This window comes from Lissotriton vulgaris, chromosome 4_1 (assembly GCF_964263255.1).
Source record: "Lissotriton vulgaris chromosome 4_1, aLisVul1.2, whole genome shotgun sequence".
In the NCBI taxonomy this organism is placed as follows: domain Eukaryota; kingdom Metazoa; phylum Chordata; class Amphibia; order Caudata; family Salamandridae; genus Lissotriton; species Lissotriton vulgaris.
The window spans coordinates 1,356,439,756-1,356,460,618 of NC_141691.1; the positions used below are offsets into that span (position 1 = coordinate 1,356,439,756).

General features: G+C 44.8%; 1 protein-coding gene across 1 annotated transcript in view; it reads left to right on the plus strand.

Annotated features, from left to right (window-relative positions):
* DLGAP1 (DLG associated protein 1) overlaps positions 1-20,863 on the plus strand; it is a 621,409-nt gene that overhangs the window by 142,931 nt on the left and 457,615 nt on the right. Inside the window, exon 3 of the mRNA XM_086965589.1 lies at positions 14,943-15,120. Coding sequence (XP_086821715.1) covers positions 14,943-15,120 — 178 coding nt within the window. The remainder of the gene's footprint in view (positions 1-14,942; positions 15,121-20,863) is intronic.

Sequence of the window (20,863 nt, forward strand, 5' to 3'; positions counted from 1 at the left end):
AATACGTACACTTCTGTGTTTCCCCTAGCACTTGTGCAAAAAAAGGTGCATAGCGCCAGCGCAGGCCCCCTGACACAATGTTGCAAGGGTGCTTGCTCTGCAGGGGCGACTGTTTATGTGCAGAAAGGGACACCTTCCTACACAACAACTATCAATAATGAATAATAAAAATAGAAACTGCAAAAAACAAGGACAAATTAAAAATTTCTTGTCATATCATCATTCTAAGACCAGGAATTCCCTGGGGTTAGTTTTTAGAATTGCCTTAGCCTTGTAAATCTGGGGCATCATCAAAAAGCGATGGGTGTTGCAGTGGAACGCCCACAGCAACACCCATTGTACTCCCCTTTGCTGGGGGAAATGGCGCTTCGCCAATGGAGTGTCAGAAAGAGTGACGCTCCCGGGGTGATAGGGGCTTGTACATATGCCCCTTTGTTATTAATGAATGGAAAACGATAACATTTCCTTTTGACTATCAGTTCAAACAATTGGTAATATACAGGTTGGATTTGCGAGTCACCATTTGGAAGGCCTCCTGCCTCTCTTTATATAATTACCGTATGTTAGCAAACTCTGAAAAGGGACTGCTTCTTGGAGATGGAAATGAGCGAGCAACACCCTTTCCAAATCAGAGCTGCTGATTGGGTTGCTGAAAAAATAGACTCACTCTTAATTGACCAGTGAAGTCTGGAAAGCTCTTCTGTTTGAGAGCATGTAGCCAAAATAAGGGATCAGTTGAAGACTTTTTTTACACCTACCAGCATCCTTCAAAAGACCCCTTCTCATCCCAAAGCATTTGTATATCCGCAAGGAGTCCAGATTTTAAGAACCATTCGCCATTCTTTTTGGGGTGGGGCAATATTTAAATTTGCCTTTTAGGCAGAGCAAGAAGTGATTAATTAATGCTTTAGATGAATCTCAGCCACTGGAAACAACTCAGAGCCTCGTTCTATTCCATTGCTTCCTCCCCATCTGTTATACTATGGCTGATCGAATTGTAAACAGGGTTTGGCCCTGCCCCACAAAGTACAGTCCCAGGGCCATATTACAGAAAGTGCCACAGGCATGTGCGCCCACTTTGGGCTCACCGGGGGCACGTTGCTATTGCAAAGGGGCCGCAGGCGCTTGGGCAGTCCCTTCTGTGATACTGATAGAGCTGGTGCACATGTAGCTCCAGTGCTATCTCAAGAGGACATTCCTTCATTTGCATGGGAGCATAGCTCCCTCCAGAGGGCTGCCCCTTCAGGGCGGGTGCCGTCACTCACTGCGCCTGCCTGCAAGGGGATCTTTCTCCCTTCTTGAAAGTGCAGGAATATTGCCACCTGGGCTGTGAAGCACGGAGCGACTTTGAAGCAGCAGCTATGCATTGAACTTGAATTTGCTGCCCCTCGGGCAGCATGAGTGTCCTGCTGCCCTGAGGGCAGCGTGCTCTCTATAATAGGGTGCACGTTCCGTGTTTGAGCATGGCGCACCAATTTAAAGGTGCACCGAGGCGCAAACAAGAAAAGTGCATTCTATGTGTAACAAGAGCACAGATGACACTATCAGAGTAGGTCCCCCTATGCACACGAACACAAACAGCCCTAAACTAGTTTCAGCCTCATAGTGAGGTGCAGACTGACTCTTATGGCACAAGGATCTTGTAACCCATCCCTGGGCGTGCCCCTCTTATTGTTTGGAGGTTCACATATTCAGTACAAAAAGTGATGGATGAGTTGCATAATCCCATTGATGTTGGACCACTACAGTGACCTTAGATTTTAATAGTTGTAGAAGTGCTCACCATCTTGAAATACTTTGAGCACATCAGTGTGTACTGATGTTTTCAAGAGAGGAGCCTGTGACTTGTAATATGAGGTTTACAGAGCGAAAATAATGTTGCTCTGTCATGCTAAACCTATAGCATTTTATTTTATATATACTTCGTGACGTTTTCTAGAACACAACATTCATTATGAAGTGGAGAAGTGTGGCTCAATGGTTAGAGGAGGCAGACCATGAAGCAGAGGTCAGACCCGGGACCAAGGTTCAATTCCCGACGCGGCAGGGTCTTGAGCCCAAAAATGTTCACGGACTCGATAATTCTCACTTCGGTGCCTGCTTGAATCACGGGTTCACACTCTGCAACTCCGGGCAATAGCTTGCTTAATCTCCACTATGGCCCCCGCGGCGGGATGCCTGGCTTTCACCTTGGGGGTTCCCAGTAAGGGTTATCTCACAGGGAAAAACCCGGACGGGTTCCCAAAGCAAGCGCTTAGAGACCGTTGGTGATAATGCGCTATATAAATTACATTTACATATTATGGTGAGAGAATTCTGCATGATATACGGTGACAATTTTTCGTAAGAGTCTAATGATATCAAAGCTACTCCCCAGGTTATCCAGCTCTCATATGATCATACCTGTTATGGCAATGCTCAGGTTCCAGGCTAGAGGAGCCAGGTACCACCTATCTGAGAGCAGCAGTGGTCTTCCACTATGTATATAAGCTATGTCATATGATGACTCGCTTATGCTGCCCAGCTGTATGCATCTGTCTAGGAGCCTTTATGATTTTTGTACTGTTAGTTGTAAATATTTTAAAAGTTTAAAAATAGAATGAGGTCTTACATTGTCGCATATGCCTCATATGCCTCACACCATCACATATGCCTCATATCACACAGATCTCACTGACAGGGTCCCTAACCCTTAGTTTCCATTGCTCCCACATGCCAAGGCATCTGTCAGTAAAGCTACCTCTCAGGTGACATATCATTTGATTTGGAATCTCCTAGAGAACTCATCTGCGGGTGAGCATCTTAGCGCTAAGCATGACCGGATGTTCGACCCCAACCAGAATGAACAGTGCACAACCTTACATGCATTATATTAACCTGACAGCCTCAAGCCTTTGACAGCAGAGCTAACCTTCTGGGTATGGGTCTCCTACCTGCCCTGGTACGTGATGGCAAAGTTGTATCCCAGAGTCCTGTATTATTACATTTCAGAAGTGCTTTATATCCCATATAGAGACTCCAAAGCACTCTCAAGTGGTTAATTATGAGAATACTCCATTTGTTGCACAGTTGGCAAGGCGTGTTTCTTTTATGGAGTGGTCTATCTGGGAAGTATTTGTTGTCATGTGACAGTTTTGGAGACTTTCTCCAATCCAGTTGTAGTGAACTTGTGGATGTGCCTAAGTATTGTGTAGAACAAAAAGATGCAGAATAGGTAAACGTCCAGGCTTGCATACTGGTACCATAGTTCCTTACCATACTTACCAAGTTAAGTTGACCCATTGAAGAGCCGTCCTTACAGTTGTGCTTGGTGAGCAAGGAGTAGATTTGCAGCTTAGTATAAAGTGAGGGCTGTAAGATGAGGGGCATCTTAAGTCTTTTAAGAGTACCTTGGGCTGGAAGAAGCAACCTAATGAGCATCACAGAATTGAGAGTTGCAGGTTTTCTTAGTAGGATAAGAGGATCCAGTGGATCACTGTTGGTGCAGTATGCACGGGGACTCCACTCTCCTACACTAAGTAAAGAAAACAAGGGATCCACTAAACAAGATTGTGCGGTCACCTCCGATCACCGATTATGTAATCAAAGGAAATCAAGACACCACATCCATGGTTCTGTCTAGTCTACCCAGTAGCAAAGATGTTGCAAACTGAGGCAACAAACAGACACCACACATATATGTGTGAGACCACCTTGGAGAAATCACACTGCATGACAAGAAAATAAAAATACACCACACACAGATCTCAGAACGAAGCTACCTGACTGATTACAGAGATCTTCACAATTCAGGTCCCTGACAGCAAAACTATCACTCCATTTAGACCACTCTTACAGGCTTGGATTTTGGACTGAGAACAGTTCTATCCTTAAAGCAGATGATCAGACACACTCCTTCTCCAGCCAAGAAATAACTCAACAATTGCCTGAAGACAGGGTTGTGGTGAACAATTCTGGATAGCAAGCTTTTAAAGTCAACAAAAATTCCAAAACACACCCCAACAGGTGCACTTGTGTCTTGCTTCGTCCTGCAGTCCTACTATGTTTGTGCTCTGCATTGCTGGTACTTTCCTGTGAGAGACCGTGTTTTGTTGTGCATTCCTGTGCTCAGTGTGTCTGTCCTCATCTGTCTCTTTATCTCTCTCTGTATCTGTGCCTAGTTTCTATTTCAGTTCCCTAATATGTTTATCTGTATTGTGCTGTACTGTCTCTTTGCCTTTGGATGCCTTTTTGTGCTTAGAGGGCGTATCTTACTGTGTTTATGAACCACAGTGTTGTGTTTTTGTGGGTGATTACCTTTTACACTCTGCCTATGTGTGTGGATGTGTGTTGTTCCTCTTACCCATACATGACTCTCTGAATACAGACTTGTGTTACTCACAAAGGGATTGGTGTCACTACAACGCATGCTTTTACATCGCATGCCTTTACAACGCGGTTTTTACCACGCAGTCCATTACAACGCATAATGCTTTTAGGCGCTGGATAGTGAATTATTTAATTTACTATTCCAACTCCAGTCCCCGTGGATAGCAGGGAAGGTGTTGGATAGTAAATTAAATATATTCCCTATCCTAGAGCGCCCCCCAGCGCAATGCGTTGTAATGGTATGCGTTGTAATGGTTGCGATGTAATGGTAGTGCGTTGTAAAAAATGCGTTGTATGTGATGTTCCCCCTCACAAAGTGACCATATTCCATGTATGTCACCCTATTACAGCCCTGGACAAAGTTATCACAGATGATATGGGAAAGCCTCTAACCTAAAGCATTGAGGGGGCAGGGAGCGATAGGATGTCTCCAGTGGGTCACAGTTGTAGAGCTTCTTCTGAATTATGATCATTCACAGGCCCTCTGGCACCACACAAACCTTAGGGCCTGACTTAGATTTTGGTGGACGGATTAGTCCGTCACAACGGATATCCCGTCTGCAGAAATATGAATCCCATTATATCCTATGGGATTTATATTTCATCGGACGGGATATCCGTTACTGTTGTGACGGAGTAACCCGTCCGCCAACATCTAAATCGGGCCTTACATTTTTTCCAACTTTGGAAGTCTTAAATAATAATATTCTGAAAGATAGTTATAACGTGATACTTCTATGACAGTTTATACCGCACAGCTTATGTATTTCAGCAGTTTGCATGTTGACTCGTGTCCACTCATCAGAACGTTTTACGTTTTGGCCGAACTGCATTTTAACAACCAGTTAATGATTTACATCAGTGTGTTTTTGTAGGTTGAGAAAATAGTGCTTTGGAAATGTCCAATCCTCAGCTCTGCTTTGCCATTTTAGGTCCAACTAAAATGAGGGTTAACTCCATTCTCCATGTATAAAATGGACAATGTGGACCTAAGTGTTTGATATGCCGTGATTAGGCTATGTGGTTGGCCTGTATGTGTATGGCTTTAGGAGTGGTGTGGTGTGTAAGCGCTATAAGACATATCCACATATTGGCTTTGATGATGGTTGTTTCCTTTAATTGTCCTCTGCTTCAGTTCACACAAAGCATGGCTGTTTGCTTGAACATATGTTAGGAATAAAATACATCACTGAGCAAGCCCATCAAATGAGTTCTGTGAGGGTAGCGGTAAGCCTGCCTTTTGTCGAGGCACCTTGTCGCTTGATGGGGGGACAGTTCTTCCCTGAAAATCTACCTCATATCGGTTCTTATTTTTTTTAATTCTTTTCATTAATTTTTTTTAACAATTTTCACAAACTGAAAATAAAGTATTCACTTGAAGACATCAAGACACTTCAACTACTTCAGAATAACAGTCTTATGAAGATCTGTTCAGGTATTTTACTTTTGACAACATAGAATGGGTATACAGCGTGTTGGTGTGTGTCCAACCTCAATATTAACTCATACAGTATTTATTATTCATTATAGTCCTCGCCTGGCTGAGGGCATTGCCTACCACCTTTGGATGGTGGGAGGGCATCTGCTTGGCTTTTAGTAAGCGCGTAGCTGCAGGATCTTCTCAAACGTATCCTTCTGGAATAACCTCAGGGCAGTTTCCGAGGACACGGAAACATTTCGTTCAACAACCTTTCTCACCTGATGTGTGGTGTAACTCATTTACAAACTTGCTCCAACACCCCCGCCAGTGTGCTTCGCAATTTACTTAAAAGCAATATTTTCAATGCAGTTGTTGCTCTCCAATGGGAGCGCGTGCCTCACTGAACGCCTGACCCAAGGTGCCAGTATTACCTTCTCTCATGGCCCTCCATTATTGGATCTTTTTGTTTCAGTCTTCCTCCCCCTTAAATTTTGTTATTAAAAACATCCATCAAAGAGATCTCGCTCGTGCTTTCCTGCTCCTCCCCGTCCTGTCCCCAGGCTCCCGAGAGCTCTTCTTCTCTCATCCGTCAACAAAAAGAAGATGTGTATCCTGGAAACCCCTACTGCACTGAAGCAATGGCTGTGCATTCTTTTAGTCCATGGAACACCAACCTTTTCTATGGTAAGAGCTACTAATGTTCAATAAAAAGAAGCCCAAGTTACTAACACAAATTATCAGGATTTCATTAGTGGCCATTGCATGAAGGATTACTAGCAGTGACCACCTCTGTGCACCAGGCAAAGTCACCAGCGATAATGTAAAGGAAACTAATGATCAGTTTTTATTAGGTTTTGCCTAGCCAATGCGTACGAAGTACGCATGTGCTAGGAAAAAGCTAATGAGTATAGTATATGTGGCTTGGAATACGCCCCCGTCTTTCATTGGCTAGCTCCATAAATGGAGGCTAGCCATTGGAAGACACGTTTGTCCGTCAATCTCGGACCAGATTCAGGGGCGTTCCCGAGAATTTTTGGCTTTTGGCGACGTCACGCTACGTCAGCCAAAAGCCCTCGGGAACGCCCCCGAATCTGGTCCGGCATTGCCGGCACCCGCCTTCCTGCTCGGGGCCGTGAGAAGGAGCCTCGCTTAGAGCGCGTGGAGCGCTTTTGCTGACCTCTAAAGCCGGTGCCCACCCGGCATTGTCCCTTTGTTTCCCCGCCGCGGCCCCCGAAGCCGAGTTCCCCAGCCTAAGGAAGCAGCCGTCCGCCTCCAGCCAGGGCCGCGCTGGGATTGGCCCAGCCGGCCGAGCCTCTGCTGCGTCATCGGGAGGAGGAGTGGAGAGCAGGAAGCAAGAGATCTGCTGGAAGGAGAGCAGCTCTCCGAGTCTCTCTCATACACACGCCGTGCTCTCTCTTCTCTGTCTGCCTCGGTGTTTCTCCGTGGCTCACTCGTCCCCTCGCACTCTCTTAGTCTTAACCCTTCCCTCACCCTGTCTCTCTGTGGCCGCCCCTCCCCGCTCCTCTCCTTCGCCAAGGCCCTCCCGCTCCTCTTTTTTAATGCTTTTCTTATCTGTCTCTTTCTCCCCTCGGTGCCCCTCTCTCTCTTTCCCCGCCCTCCGCCACTCCCTCTCTTCCCGCCCCTCTCACCCTTGCACTGTCGTTTTCCTTCACTTCTTGTTGCTCGCTCTCCCTTCTTGCTCGCTGCCGCCTGTCTGTCCCTTCCTCACTGTCAGTCCTGGCGCTCTGCACTCTCTCCCCTCCTTCGCCCCGACCGACCTCCTTCTCACTGTCCCTCACTCTCTTCCTTGCTCTCGGTGCCTGTCCCTCACTCTCTTCCTAGTTCTCGGCCGCTCCTCTTTTTTAATGCTTTTCTTATCTGTCTCTTTCTCCCCTTGGTGCCCCTCTCTCTCTTTCCCCGCCCTCCGCCACTCCCTCTCTGCCCGCCCCTCTCACCCTTGCGCTGTCGTTTTCCTTCTCTTCTTGTTGCTCGCTCTCCCTTCTTGCTCGCTGCCGCCTGTCTGTCCCTTCCTCACTGTCAGTCCTGGCGCTCTGCACTCTCTCCCCTCCTTCGCCCCGACCGACCTCCTTCTCACTGTCCCTCACTCTCTTCCTTGCTCTCGGTGCCTGTCCCTCACTCTCTTCCTAGTTCTCGGCCGCTCCTCTTTTTTAATGCTTTTCTTATCTGTCTCTTTCTCCTCTCGGTGCCCTTCTCTCTCTTTCCCCGCCCTCCGCCACTCCCTCTCTGCCCGCCCCTCTCACCCTTGCGCTGTCGTTTTCCTTCTCTTCTTGTTGCTCGCTCTCCCTTCTTGCTCGCTGCCGCCTGTCTGTCCCTTCCTCACTGTCAGTCCTGGCGCTCTGCACTCTCTCCCCTCCTTCGCCCCGACCGACCTCCTTCTCACTGTCCCTCACTCTCTTCCTTGCTCTTGGTGCCTGTCCCTCACTCTCTTCCTAGTTCTCGGTGCCTGCCCCTCACTCTCTTTCTTGCTCTCAGTGCGTATAATTCCTCACTCAGTCTCAGCCTTTCCTTGCTCTCGGTGCCTGTCCCTCACTCTCTTCCTTGCTCTCCGTGCCTGTCCCTCACTTTCTTCCTCGCTCTCAGTGCCTGTCCCTCACTCTCAGCCTCTCCTTGCTCACAGTGCCTGTCCCTCACTCTCTTCCTAGCTCTCGGTGCCTGTCCCTCACTCTATTCCTCGCTCTGAGCGCCTGTCCCTCACTCTCTTACTCGCTCTCAGTACCTGTCCCTCACTCTCTTCCTAGCTCTCAGTACCTGTCTCTCACTCTCTTTATTGCTCTCAGTGCCTGTCCAGCACTCTCTTTATTGCTCTCAGTCAGTGCCTTTCCCTCACTCTCTTTCTTGCTCTCAGTGCCTTTCCCTCACTCTCAGGGCCTGTCCCTCACTCTCTCCCTTGCTCTCAGTGCCTGTCCCTCCCTGTCTCTCTTTCTTGTTCTCAGTGCCTGTCCCTCATTCTCTTCCTTGATCTAAGAGCCTGTCCCTCCCTCTCTTCCTCGCTCTCAGTGCCTGTCCCTCACTCCCAGTGCCTGTCCCTCACTCCCAGGGGGTGTGAGGGAGAGCGCTTCCCTCCTGCCCCATCGCCGCCGCTGCCTTCTCCCTCGGTGGCCCCGGGGCCCCCTCGGCTGAAGGCGGCTCTTCCAGGCCCGGGCGCCGCGGGAATTCAGCCAAAACCCGCCACGGATTTGCTGAATGAGGCGGTTCAACTAATTGGCTTCACGCGGGTGATGCCAGGCCTCAGGAATATGCTGTCCAACGGCTGCACTGTGCCCTGCGTGCCCGAGCACCGCAGGGGGCACGGACTGGCACGGCATGGGGGCATGACCGGATACTGCACGGGGCACGAACTGTCAGCATGGGGGCACGGACTGGCACAACACGGGGGCACGGACTGGCACCGCAGGGGGCACGGACCGGTACAGCATGGGGGCACGGACCGGTACAGCATGGGGGCACGGACCGGTACAGCATGGGGGCACGGACCGGTACAGCATGGGGGCACGCAGGGGGCACGGACAGGCACAGCAAGGGGCATGACCGGATACTGCACGGGGCACAGACCGGTACAGCATGGGAGCACAGACAGGCACAGCATGGGGGCATGGCCGGATACTGCACGGGGCACGGACTGACACAGCATTCGGCCACGCACTGGCACAACACGGGACACGCACAGCATGGGGGCACAGACTGGCACAGCATGGGGCATGGCCAGGTACGGCACGGAGGCACGGACTGGCAGAGCATGGGGCATAGAAAGACAGTGCACAGGGGCGTAGGCAGGCGCTGGATGGATTCATTATCAGGCAGTGCACAGTGGCATGTAAAGGCAGGGTACAGGGGGATAGACAGGCACTGCATTGATACATGTCAGGCACTGCATTGGCATGGAAAGGCAGTGCACAGGGCCGTGAGGAGGCACTGCAATGATACATTGTCAGGCAGAGCACAATAGCATGCGAAGGTAGTGCACAGGGGTGTGGGCAGGCAATGCATTGATACATTGTAAAGCTGTACACAATGGCATGTAAGGTCAGGGGCTAGACAGGCCCTGCATGTGCACAGCAACGTGGGCAGGCACTGCATTGAATCATCGTCAGTGCACAGGGCCTGAGCAGGCGCTGCATCGATACATTGCACACTAGAGTATTAAAGGGCTGCTGAGACCCAGAGATGCTGTTGTGACCAGGTTATGAAGGCACCTAGAAGGCCAGAGTCAAACAAGCAGACCGTGGGCACCCAAAAAATGCCATTGCAATAGAAAACTCGATCATAAATTGCTCTTACAATAGTGGAAAATCTGCCAGAATGGCACCGCTTTAAACGTTTAGATGGCCTGATCCAGAATTCACGCTATGAGACTTATTGTACAGCGTATTAAAAGTACGATTTATGGAGCTTCCATTCGACTGCTCTGAAGAACGACAACAGTTGCAGGAAAGCAGGCACAACTGCCCTGACTACGGGGGAAAAGGGCGGTCTATGGGCGGGGTACTTTTCAAATAAAGCCCATTGTAAAAAAGTTAACTTCTGTTTTGTGTAAAGATGATACAGGCTGGTAATGTCTAGCTCTTGGTATCAATTCTAATCCTAGCTTTGATGTCACGAAAGCCCTTTAAGCAAACACACCCGTTCCCTTCAATAAAAGAAAATACTCTCAATTTTTTGGGAAAATTGTAAATTCACCGATTGAAGAGACCGATAGGTGTATGGACCCAATGACCCCACGGCATCAATGTGTGGCACTTTTTTATAAGCAATACAACATCGCCACTTTAATAGATATGCCAGGAAGCATAAATAGTAGTGATTACCCAAAATTACCCTAAAGGGAGGTATTAAAGTGCTGGGCCTAAATGGGGTCCCTATTGACTTATTCAAAGACAATAGATTGGTGAGCCCCACTATTATTCAACGTATTGAGGAGTGCAGAATACACTGACCCCATGCTTCTTGGTCTAACTCAGTCATTGCCCTATTTTCATGTTGATCCCCAGTGTGTGTGGGGGGTCTCGCAGTGTGTGGGGGGGGGCTCGCAGTGTGTGGGGCTCGCAGTGTGTGGGGGGCTCGCAGTGTGTGTGGGGGGCTCTGTGTGGGTGTGTGTGGGGGGGCTCTGTGAGGGGAGCTCTGTGTGGCTGTGTGTGTGTGGGGCTCTGTGTGGGTGTATGCCAGGAAGCATAAATAGTAATGATTCCCCAAAATTACCATGAAGGGAGGTATCAAAGTGCTGGGCCTAAATGGGGTCCCTATTGACTTATTCAAAGACAATAGATTGGTGAGCCCCACTATTATTCAACGTATTGAGGAGTGCAGAATACACTGACCCCCTGCTTCTTGATCTAACTCAGTCATTGCCCTATTTTCATGTTGATCCCCAGTGTGTGTGGGGGGTCTCGCAGTGTGTGGGGGGGCTCGCAGTGTGTGGGGCTCGCAGTGTGTGGGGAGAGCTTGCAGTGTGTGTGTGAGGCTCTGTGTGTGTGGGGGGGCTCTGTGTGGGTGTGTGTGTGGGGGGCTCTGTGTGTGTGTGGGGGGGGCTCTCTGTGGGTGTTTGTGTGTGGCATTTGCAAGAGATTAAGCTATTGGCATTGTAAATGACAATGCCATTTATTTATGTTAGAAAAAAACATAAATAAAAATAATGTCAAGAGCAATGCCAATAGCTCTAACTTTAACAAAGGCAAAACCATTGCATTGTAAATGCTTGTTTTGCATGGCTCTACATGTCATAACAATGACATAGGTGATTCCCCTCTGGCACATAAGAAGAACATCAGTAATAAGACTCACCAACACAGCAATTTAAATATCAACTTGAACTACTTTTTTTTGCAAACATCAGCTCATCAGTTGAGAAAACAGACTCACAGTACTTTTAAATATATCCTTTACGTGTGTGTGTATATATATATAACTAATTATGCCATACAAGGCATTTGATGAGTGCACAGCTACCTCCGAGGAGGGGTCCGAGCGCTGGCATAAAGATCACAACGAAGAAAACCTAAAGACAGAGAAGCTAGATGCCCTCTAGGCAGGAGCACTAAGCAAAGTTTTGAGGCTCTTTCTGAAAACCGCTTCAGAAGGGCTGCTTTGCAAACCAAGAGGAAGAGCATTCCACAACTTAGAGGCCAGGAAAACAAATGATCTGCCTCCTCTTCTGGCCTTGTGAATGAGGGGGTTTGGACCAGTTTGAGGTTGTTAGAATTCAACGATCTCACCTGGCAGTAGGGCTTAAAACGGCACCTAAGATAGAGAGGGCCTTTGTGAAAGATGAATGCCTTAAATTGGATCCTCTGACTTACAGAGAGCCAATAAAGGTGTTGTAAATGGATAGACACCGCCCCCAGGGAGGAAACTTGGGAATGAAACGAGCTGCAGTGTTATCAATGATTTGAAGACACTGAATTCAAAAAGCAGGCAAACCCAGGTACAAGCTGTTAGCATAGTCCAACCTGGATGTAACCAAGGCATGGATTATTGTTTTACAGAAGTCCTCTGGAATAGGATAAAGCATCCTTCTTGAGTGGCAAAATAGATGGTGGATAATGCCGTGATTTGGGGTTCAAAAACAAGGTTTATATCGAATTTATGCTAGACATTTCTTACCATGGGGTCAGGAAGGGGGACACCAATTTTAGATGTACACCAGATACTGTATTTAGGAGTGGCCTTGGCACCATTGAAAAGAATCTCAGTTTTATCCAAGTTAAGCTTTAAGCAGCTTGCATTCATCCAGTCAGCTACTGCCTTAAAGCAAATTTTAAAGGAACACAAGATTATGGGCGGGTTTTCATGAAAAGCCAACACGAGTTGGTTGTCATTCGTGTAGTATACAACCCATACACCCCAAGACTCAACTGGTTTTGCCAGTGGCTCCATATATATATATATATATTGAAACGTTGGGGCTAAGTGCTGAGCCCTGAGGCACTCCTCACTACTAGGGTCTGGACGAAGAGCTATAAGGTGGAAGGATGTCAGCCTGGGAGCAATCAGTGATGAAAGATTTTAACCATAACAGGACTTGATCTCTGATTCCGATCCTTTCAATTCTGGCAAGCACAATTACATAGAAAACCATATTGAATGCAGAGGAGCGGTCAAGTAACATTACCATAAAAGGTGAATTCAGATCCAAATTTTCTTTTATGATTTCTGAAACTTCGAGCAGAGCTTCCTCGGTTCTGTAACGAACATAAACTCTTGATTGGTAATCATGCAGCAAAAGATTGGACTACAAAAAGAGTGACATCTCCCCGTGTACATTTTTCTCTAGTAGTTTAGCAACCGTAGGAAGGAGTGAAATTGGTCTACAATTGGTTAGAAACTTTGGGTCAACTGATAGTTTCTTCGGCAGAGGAAGCAACAGTGTTTGCTTCCACCTAAAAGGAACCAGCAACAAGTCGAGGGAGTCTATTTATAATAGGATTCACCACAGGAGCAGCACGTTTTCAAATAGCAGAGGAAAAGAGACAAGGGAAACCCTACTCACTTGGAACCAGGGTACATGATTATTTAACAGAAACAGTGGTTCCTGTGGAATTATATGATTATATTGGTCATTTATCAGCGCAATCGCAATACAAGGGTTAAAGTCGATATCCGAAGGAGAAGTAACCATAGACTACACAATGTTTGGCATTTACAAACAACATTTATGTATATAATGCAATAAACAGTTACAAAACCATTGAATGCATACACTGTGAAAAGTGTACCCAGTGAAAATTGGAAACTACAAAATAGTGACAATTGTGACATGAAAGGGGGTTTAAACACAAAAGGTTAAAGACGACCATAAAACAATGACTAATAGAGACAGACTTCTTATACAATCATAGGAGCTGTTGAATGGTTTGCTTTACGAGATTGTTGACGGCGTTTCAACCCCTGTGTCAATAGGGGGTCTCTTCAGGACCTAATGATGAGGGGACATCTATGAATAAGAGAAGAGAAATAAGGAAAGCGTAAGTGTGAGCATAGAGACAACTAGTAAGAAGTATGGATAGCACTGGAAAAGGCCTGTACCCCTCACTGGGATAAGTGTTTCTCTATTCAAACATTATTTATGTAACAGACCCACATTAACAGCTATTATAGCGTTCCTTTTTCTTTCATACGCACAGTGCCCGGGTGGGTCCCATGTGAGTAACCCTTCCCTTTTTATCACGTTCCTGTGGTGCACCCTTGTCACGCTGACAAATTTACCTACCAGGTACAGGCCTTTTCCAGCATGAATACAAATAACATTGCAGCATTGCACAGTAGGTACATCTATCAACATTTGCGCAACGTGCGTCGGGGGTTGAGCAACTGGAGGGACAAGGGGTCAGAGAACGCTCTATGGGCCATATGTATCAAGGCAAAATGGGTTCGCAAACGCCGAAATTCGCAGAATTCCGGCGTTTGCGAACCCATTTACGCTAAATGGTGTGTATGAAACATATTTGATGCAAAATAAGGAATCGCTAAACTTGCCATTCCTTATTTTGCAATTGCATTTAAGGAATTGCAAATTTTGCGATTCCTTAAATGCAATGTATCAAGGAAAAAAACATTCCAAAATGCCATTAAGGAATCGCAAATTACCACCAACTTCTAGTTTGTGGCAAGTTGCGAATTCTTTTAAAAAAGCATTTTTTTAAAAATCAAAAGGTGCCATGTGACGCTCATACATGCCCTTAGCTCATGCATGTGTGCCATATGCGCACACATGTCATTTTCAAGGGTGCAGCAGGGTGTTCTTGAGACACCCCTGCACCCTTGAAAATATTCACGATTTGCGATTAGCAAATTGCGATTCGCAATTTCCCCTTCATTTGTATGGGCCTCCTGGCCCATAGAAATTAATGGAAAATTATTCCTTAATTGCGATTAGCAATTTGCTAATCGCAATTATGGAATTTTAAGGAATCGCTAAAAAGAAGCGATTTTCTACATACATACCATTTTTCGATTTCTAAATAGCGATTCCTTAAAAATCGCTATTTAGGAATCGCAAAACGGAATGTTGATACATATGGCCCTATACTCTCCATAATGTCACATTTTAAACAGAATCCCATGAAAGTAATGGTGAATATTATTATAAAGCGAAGATTTAAGACCATGGCCAACAAGTGTTTCTTCTATTTCTTTTAAGGATCTCCAATGAGCACTCCCCAAAGCTTCAAATCCGAAGCCACAGCTACTTGAGAGCAGTGAGCGAAGTGTCCATCAACAGGAGTCTGGACACGCTGGACCCAGCGGCACTGCTCGCGTCTCCTAAATTCCGTTCGCGAAATGAGAGCTACATGAGAGCCATGAGCACACTCAGCCAGGTAAGATGCATGCGCAAGAAGCGGGCAGTTCAGATATAGACTTTCTCCAGTGCTGCTCTGAACGAGGCTTAGCAGTGTCTATGGAGTGTGTGGACTTTAAGTAATATATGGGTCTGATCTGAAGTTGTAACTTTGCCTCTTATCAGAAAAGGCCTCAAAGGCACTGAACGAGACCTGGTGTGAGCGAGAAGTGCTAGCAGCAAGGAATCTTTAAAAACAATAATAGGACCCTGAGAACATTGAAATATAAGGAACATACAACCTCACTCACACATTATAGGTGCTTCTGATTTATTTCTAGGAAGAGTAAAACCTTTGGAGATTTAGATATTTTGGTGTATTTTTCCTTGCAGTAATTTACATAAGGAAAGATTTTTCCAGCTGCTTTTCACGTAGACACTGCTTATTAAATCATTTATCTTAAAAAAAATATGCATTCAAAAGAGACACTTGGAAAAGCTTACCTACTCATTGCAGAAACAATCGGAGTTCCAGGGTGGGATCAGCCCACATACGCTGACAGGCTTGGGTTCTTGCGATGTTGCATGACATACCTTATGGGGTACCACCCCTGAGAGTATTTAATTAATCGATGTATATTAAGATGGAGCTATTGCCCAGAAGGGATACATCCTTTCACAGCTTAGTGAAAGATTAAATGAAATAATGTGGGTACCAAGATGCAAAAATGTGCTAAAGCAACACTGTAACTCAAACTGAAATGCGCCCTTCTTTATTACTCACTTGCATACATATATTTAATTTGTGGTAAGCCCAATAGGTTAGGGTAGATTTTCCTTTTTACACACTTTGGCTGAGTTGTCAGCAGCTCTTTATAAGCCACGTTTCATGATGCTTATCCTGGATGGAAGTTTTTAGCTGTTAAACTCAGGGAATTGAGGCATTCTAATAAACGCATGTGAAGACCCAGAACACTCCCCTAAACAAGAGTATCGAGTTGGGGATGAGAAAAAGCATACAAAATATAGCTAATGGATCAGTAACAATGTCTTCTTTCATGATTCAATAAGAAATAATGTGTAGTGTGCGGCACTCCTCGGGGTATTCAAGGTTAGCTTGATGCTTTGTCTATGTAAGTTTCAGATGACTTTTCTGAGTGCCACCAGATACAATCTCCCCTCTGACCCTAGGGGATTTGGAAATTGAAATAACAATAGGTGCAGGATCGACCAAACAACACTGTGCCCTTCTGGCATTCCTTGTGAGACGCTGTCTCTGAACTGTAGTTCAATTGTAATCCATTAAAGTCGAATAATGTAATCAACATCCATTTATCATTGATCCAAATAATGATATGTTTATTTCAAAGGTTCATACGGATCAATTCATTATAACATTCAAAATTCTTCTTCGAATAGTCGATTTTCAACAAAAGTAAATATTGCTTCTTCATTTGATAAACCAGCACTTTTTCCACACCAAGCATGTTAAAACAATTGTTATATACATCCAAACGTGTCATTAACCAGCGTCTACACGCTGGCACTTTAATAAGATATCATAAAGACCAGCGAATTCCTAGAGGCCTACGAATCGTGTTGAAACACACACTCTGCAGGAACAACCCCAAATTCACTGAGTGATGGTACCCGATTCTTGATAGATGTTCCCTTGACTTGATTCTTTTAATAGTTGAAGAACTTTCTAAAGTAATAGAAGATTTGGAAAAAGAAATCACATAATTACATCAGAACTTGGCTAGAACTTAAGGATGAGTTGGACAAAGCCCTAAATGACATCAACATTCAATTAGACAAGTGCACCAAGGAAATCAATGACAGAAAAATACGTAAATATAAACGCGACACTATGGACTACAAACTGGGCAAGGTATATAGCTGGGAGGAGGTATACGACCAGCGTAGACAACAAAGACCATTTGATAACCCATCATCGGATGAAGGAAGTTCTACATCAGATGGTTCGTCTCAAAGAGGTGGACCGCATACAGGGAGATTCCAAAGGAATATTCAAACTGCCAGAATAGCAGAAGCGCCAAAGCAAACTGATAAAGCAACAACAGAGGGTTCTTTTTTAGAGAAAGGCCCAACTATTGTCGTCGAACCAGGAGGAGCAGAAGACACCAGAGAATCTTCAATTCCAATAGCTCAAATCGACAAGGAGCAAAAAAACGTAGTGATCAACATTTCCAAAGTATCCGTGTCTAACGCACAAATGGTTATTTTACAGCGAGGAACATCATTCGTACCGACCTATCATTCAAATGAACTTGAAACAGAAGTAAGTTATTACAAGTTCATGAGGAACTTAAGATTGAGGCACTATTTTACGAACATCGTTCCACAAAGTCATTTTAGTACAGAGGACACGTGAATGGGTTTGTGAAACAATAGTGTTTTCACATGCACCTTTTAGTCACAAAATTCTAGACTCCTATGAAACCATCACTGCAAATGAAGTCAAGGACCTGTTTAAAAAACCCAACTCTAAGAGGAACAACTTTAATTTCAAAGAACAACAAGCCATCAACCAGATCGTCAGCAACAAGAATATCAAATGCTGTAAAGCTGACAAGGGAGGAGCGCTCGTAATTATGGATTCCCAATTTTACCAGGAGAGTGTTACAGACCATTTGCGGAACCCGGACCTTTATATGAAATTGAGACAGGACCCTACGGGGGCATTTGCAAACGTACTAAAAACCATTTTGGAGATAGCATACATGATGGGAACTATCACTGAAAAGGATAAAAGATATCTCACACAGCTCAACCCAAGGAGTCCGAGTTTACATATGCTCCCGAAGATTCACAAAAATCTCGCCAGACCACCTTTCCGTCCGAAAGTGTCTACCAGAGGCTCTATCCATGAGCCAACAGGGAAATATATAGAAACATGTTTACAACCACTTGTTAAGGACATGACTATGTACTTTCGTGACACCACTTATTTCCTGAACAAACCCGAACAAACAGTGCTTGACCCAGACGCAACCATCACTTTATGCACCATTGATGTGTGTGCTTTATACACGTCTATTCCACACAACAGAGGTCTTGAAGCCATTGAATCATTCCTTATGCAGCATCCAATTAAAGAGGAATTAAAGATCTTATTACTAGAACTGATACAATACACCCTGTATCACAGCTACTTTACATGGAACGGAGAGTTCTTCTTGCAACTCGTTGGTACCTCAATGGGAAATTGCGCAGCCCCCAGCTATGCAAACCTTTTTATGCATCGACTGGAATTAGACCACATTCTGACCAACCCGAGATGGAATGACAAAATAAAAAAATGTTGGTGGTACATAGATGACATTTTTTTGATTTGGTACGGTGCACCAGAAGAGATCACTGAATTTATTTCTTACATCAACAACATCGATGATCATATCAAATTCACGCACTCCGTGAGTACACACAGTCTACCAATCCTTGATGTATTAGTAAAGTGTCACAATAACAAAATAGAGACAGAACTATACATAAAATCCACTGACAGGAACAATTCATTACATTATGACAGCTGTCATCCTCTTCCCTTAAAAAAACATCTACCATATTCACAACTACCTAGGATCAGAAGAATTTGCTCAGAACCAGAAACGTACCTAGACAATGAACAAAAAATGCTAGCAAAATATAAAGACAGGAAATATCCTAATCTGGTTCTGCATTCTGTCAAGGAACGGGCAGATGATACCAATCGCAAAGATCTTTTATCTACCAGCACAAGAGAAAAGTCTACTTACAGATCTGTCTTTGTATCAACATTTTCAACCAGGAGTTCACAAATCAAAAAGATAATCCTGAAAAATTGGCAAATGATTCAATGTGAACCAGATTTCAACAGGATTTTTAACCATGTGCCACTTTTCGCTTACCAGCGATCAAAGAACATCAATGACCTACTGGAAGTCATACCTACAGCAATTGGTTTGAGATATACTGGAACTAAACCATGCTTGAATTGCAGTCATTGCCATAAAGTCATCCAAGGCAACTCACTCAATCATCCCACATCAGGGAAAACTATCAAGCTGTTTGCTAATGTCACATGTGATTCAAAAAAACTGGTCTACCTTTTGAAATGTCCATGCGGTTTACCGTATGTAGGAAAAACCGAACGAAAAATGAAAGTTCGTCTTACCGAACATAAGAGCACCATCAGGAACAAGGTCATGAAGTCACCCCTTGCTGCACACTTCATTACCAACAATCACAACATTAGTCAACTCGGATTTCTTGTTTTGGAGGTTGTCCCGCTCAGACAGGGTATTGACAACAGAAAGAGATTACTACAACGCGAAATCATTTGGATAAAAAAACTGGGCGCTTGCCAGCCCAAAGGTCTCAATGATAGGATGGAACACAGGTGTTTTCTTTAACATGCTTTCAGCACTTTTTGTATCCTTATGATTCTGTTTAATATGTTTTTTTCATTCCATGAATATGCATGTTTCATTATCATATTTTAATTGATCTAGAACCTGTTGCACAGTTTTTGTCTATCAGACGTATTCCAATCACACATAGTCCATACACAGCCCGTTAGGGACATTTTTTTCACCAACTTTATTGACATTTACACATGTGGTTCCAAATTAGGTTATTTCTTTACTTGACCACAAATTAGGTGCTTCTTTACTTGACCACACGTTACCTTCCATTTACTTGTATTTTACACCGCATGGGTATCTTACAAAATACCCATCATAAGCCATTCACTCTTCTGTCCGTACATTTTACACTTGCTGATCACACAACACGATACTGTTACAACATGGCCGCCACACAATCTAGTCCTTCTTTGCGCTTTAATAACCCTGTAAACACTCCCGACGCCCACGCATGCACACCTCATACCATCTCGAGCTTCGAGACTGGAACTGACCGCCGGAGTTACTGACTTGTCATGAATCTATATGCGGTAAGATTGCCACTTTCCCCAGAATTTATATCTTATTTGCACGGGCAGCACTAAACTTGATCAAATTCAGTTTAACACGTTGTTACTTCGAGCACAGAACCACCCGGCACACAGTTGATCTGACCATTTTTAGTTTAGTTTAATTACATGGCGTCTCGGCGTTCACCTATTCTTTGCGATGGCAATATTCTCCTTGTTTCACTAACCAACTTTACGGCACACAGACACACCCGTATGATAACGCAACTTCCCATAGACACTCCAACTCGGCTTGCTGATTATCACCGATCAATATCTTTAGTCAGCTTTGCACATTGTCACTATACCACAGTTACTTGCACTGATCGTTAACAGCCATCGCACTTTTTTCCGCTCCCAAGCATGCATTTTTCACCACGTTCTCAGCATTTGGAAGAGTAACCACACCTGAACATTACATTAAAACGTACATTTTTTCCCTTTCAGATCGTACACCAATCCCCTGATGAAGGGCATGAGTCCCGAAATGCATAGGGAAGTACATTTCGTAATTTGATTCTTTATCAAATGAAGAAGCGATATTTACTTTTGTTGAAAATCGACTATTCGAAGAAGAATTTTGAATGTTATAATGAATTGATCGGTATGAACTATGAAATAAAGATATCATTATTTGGATCAATGATAAATAGATGTTGATTACATTATTTGACTTTAATGGATTACAATTGAACTACCGTTAGAGACAGCGTCTCACAGGGAGTGCCAGAAGGGCACAGTGTCGTTTGGTCGATACTGCACCTATTGTTATTTCTTTCATGATTCTCCATCTAGAAGACCATCCATT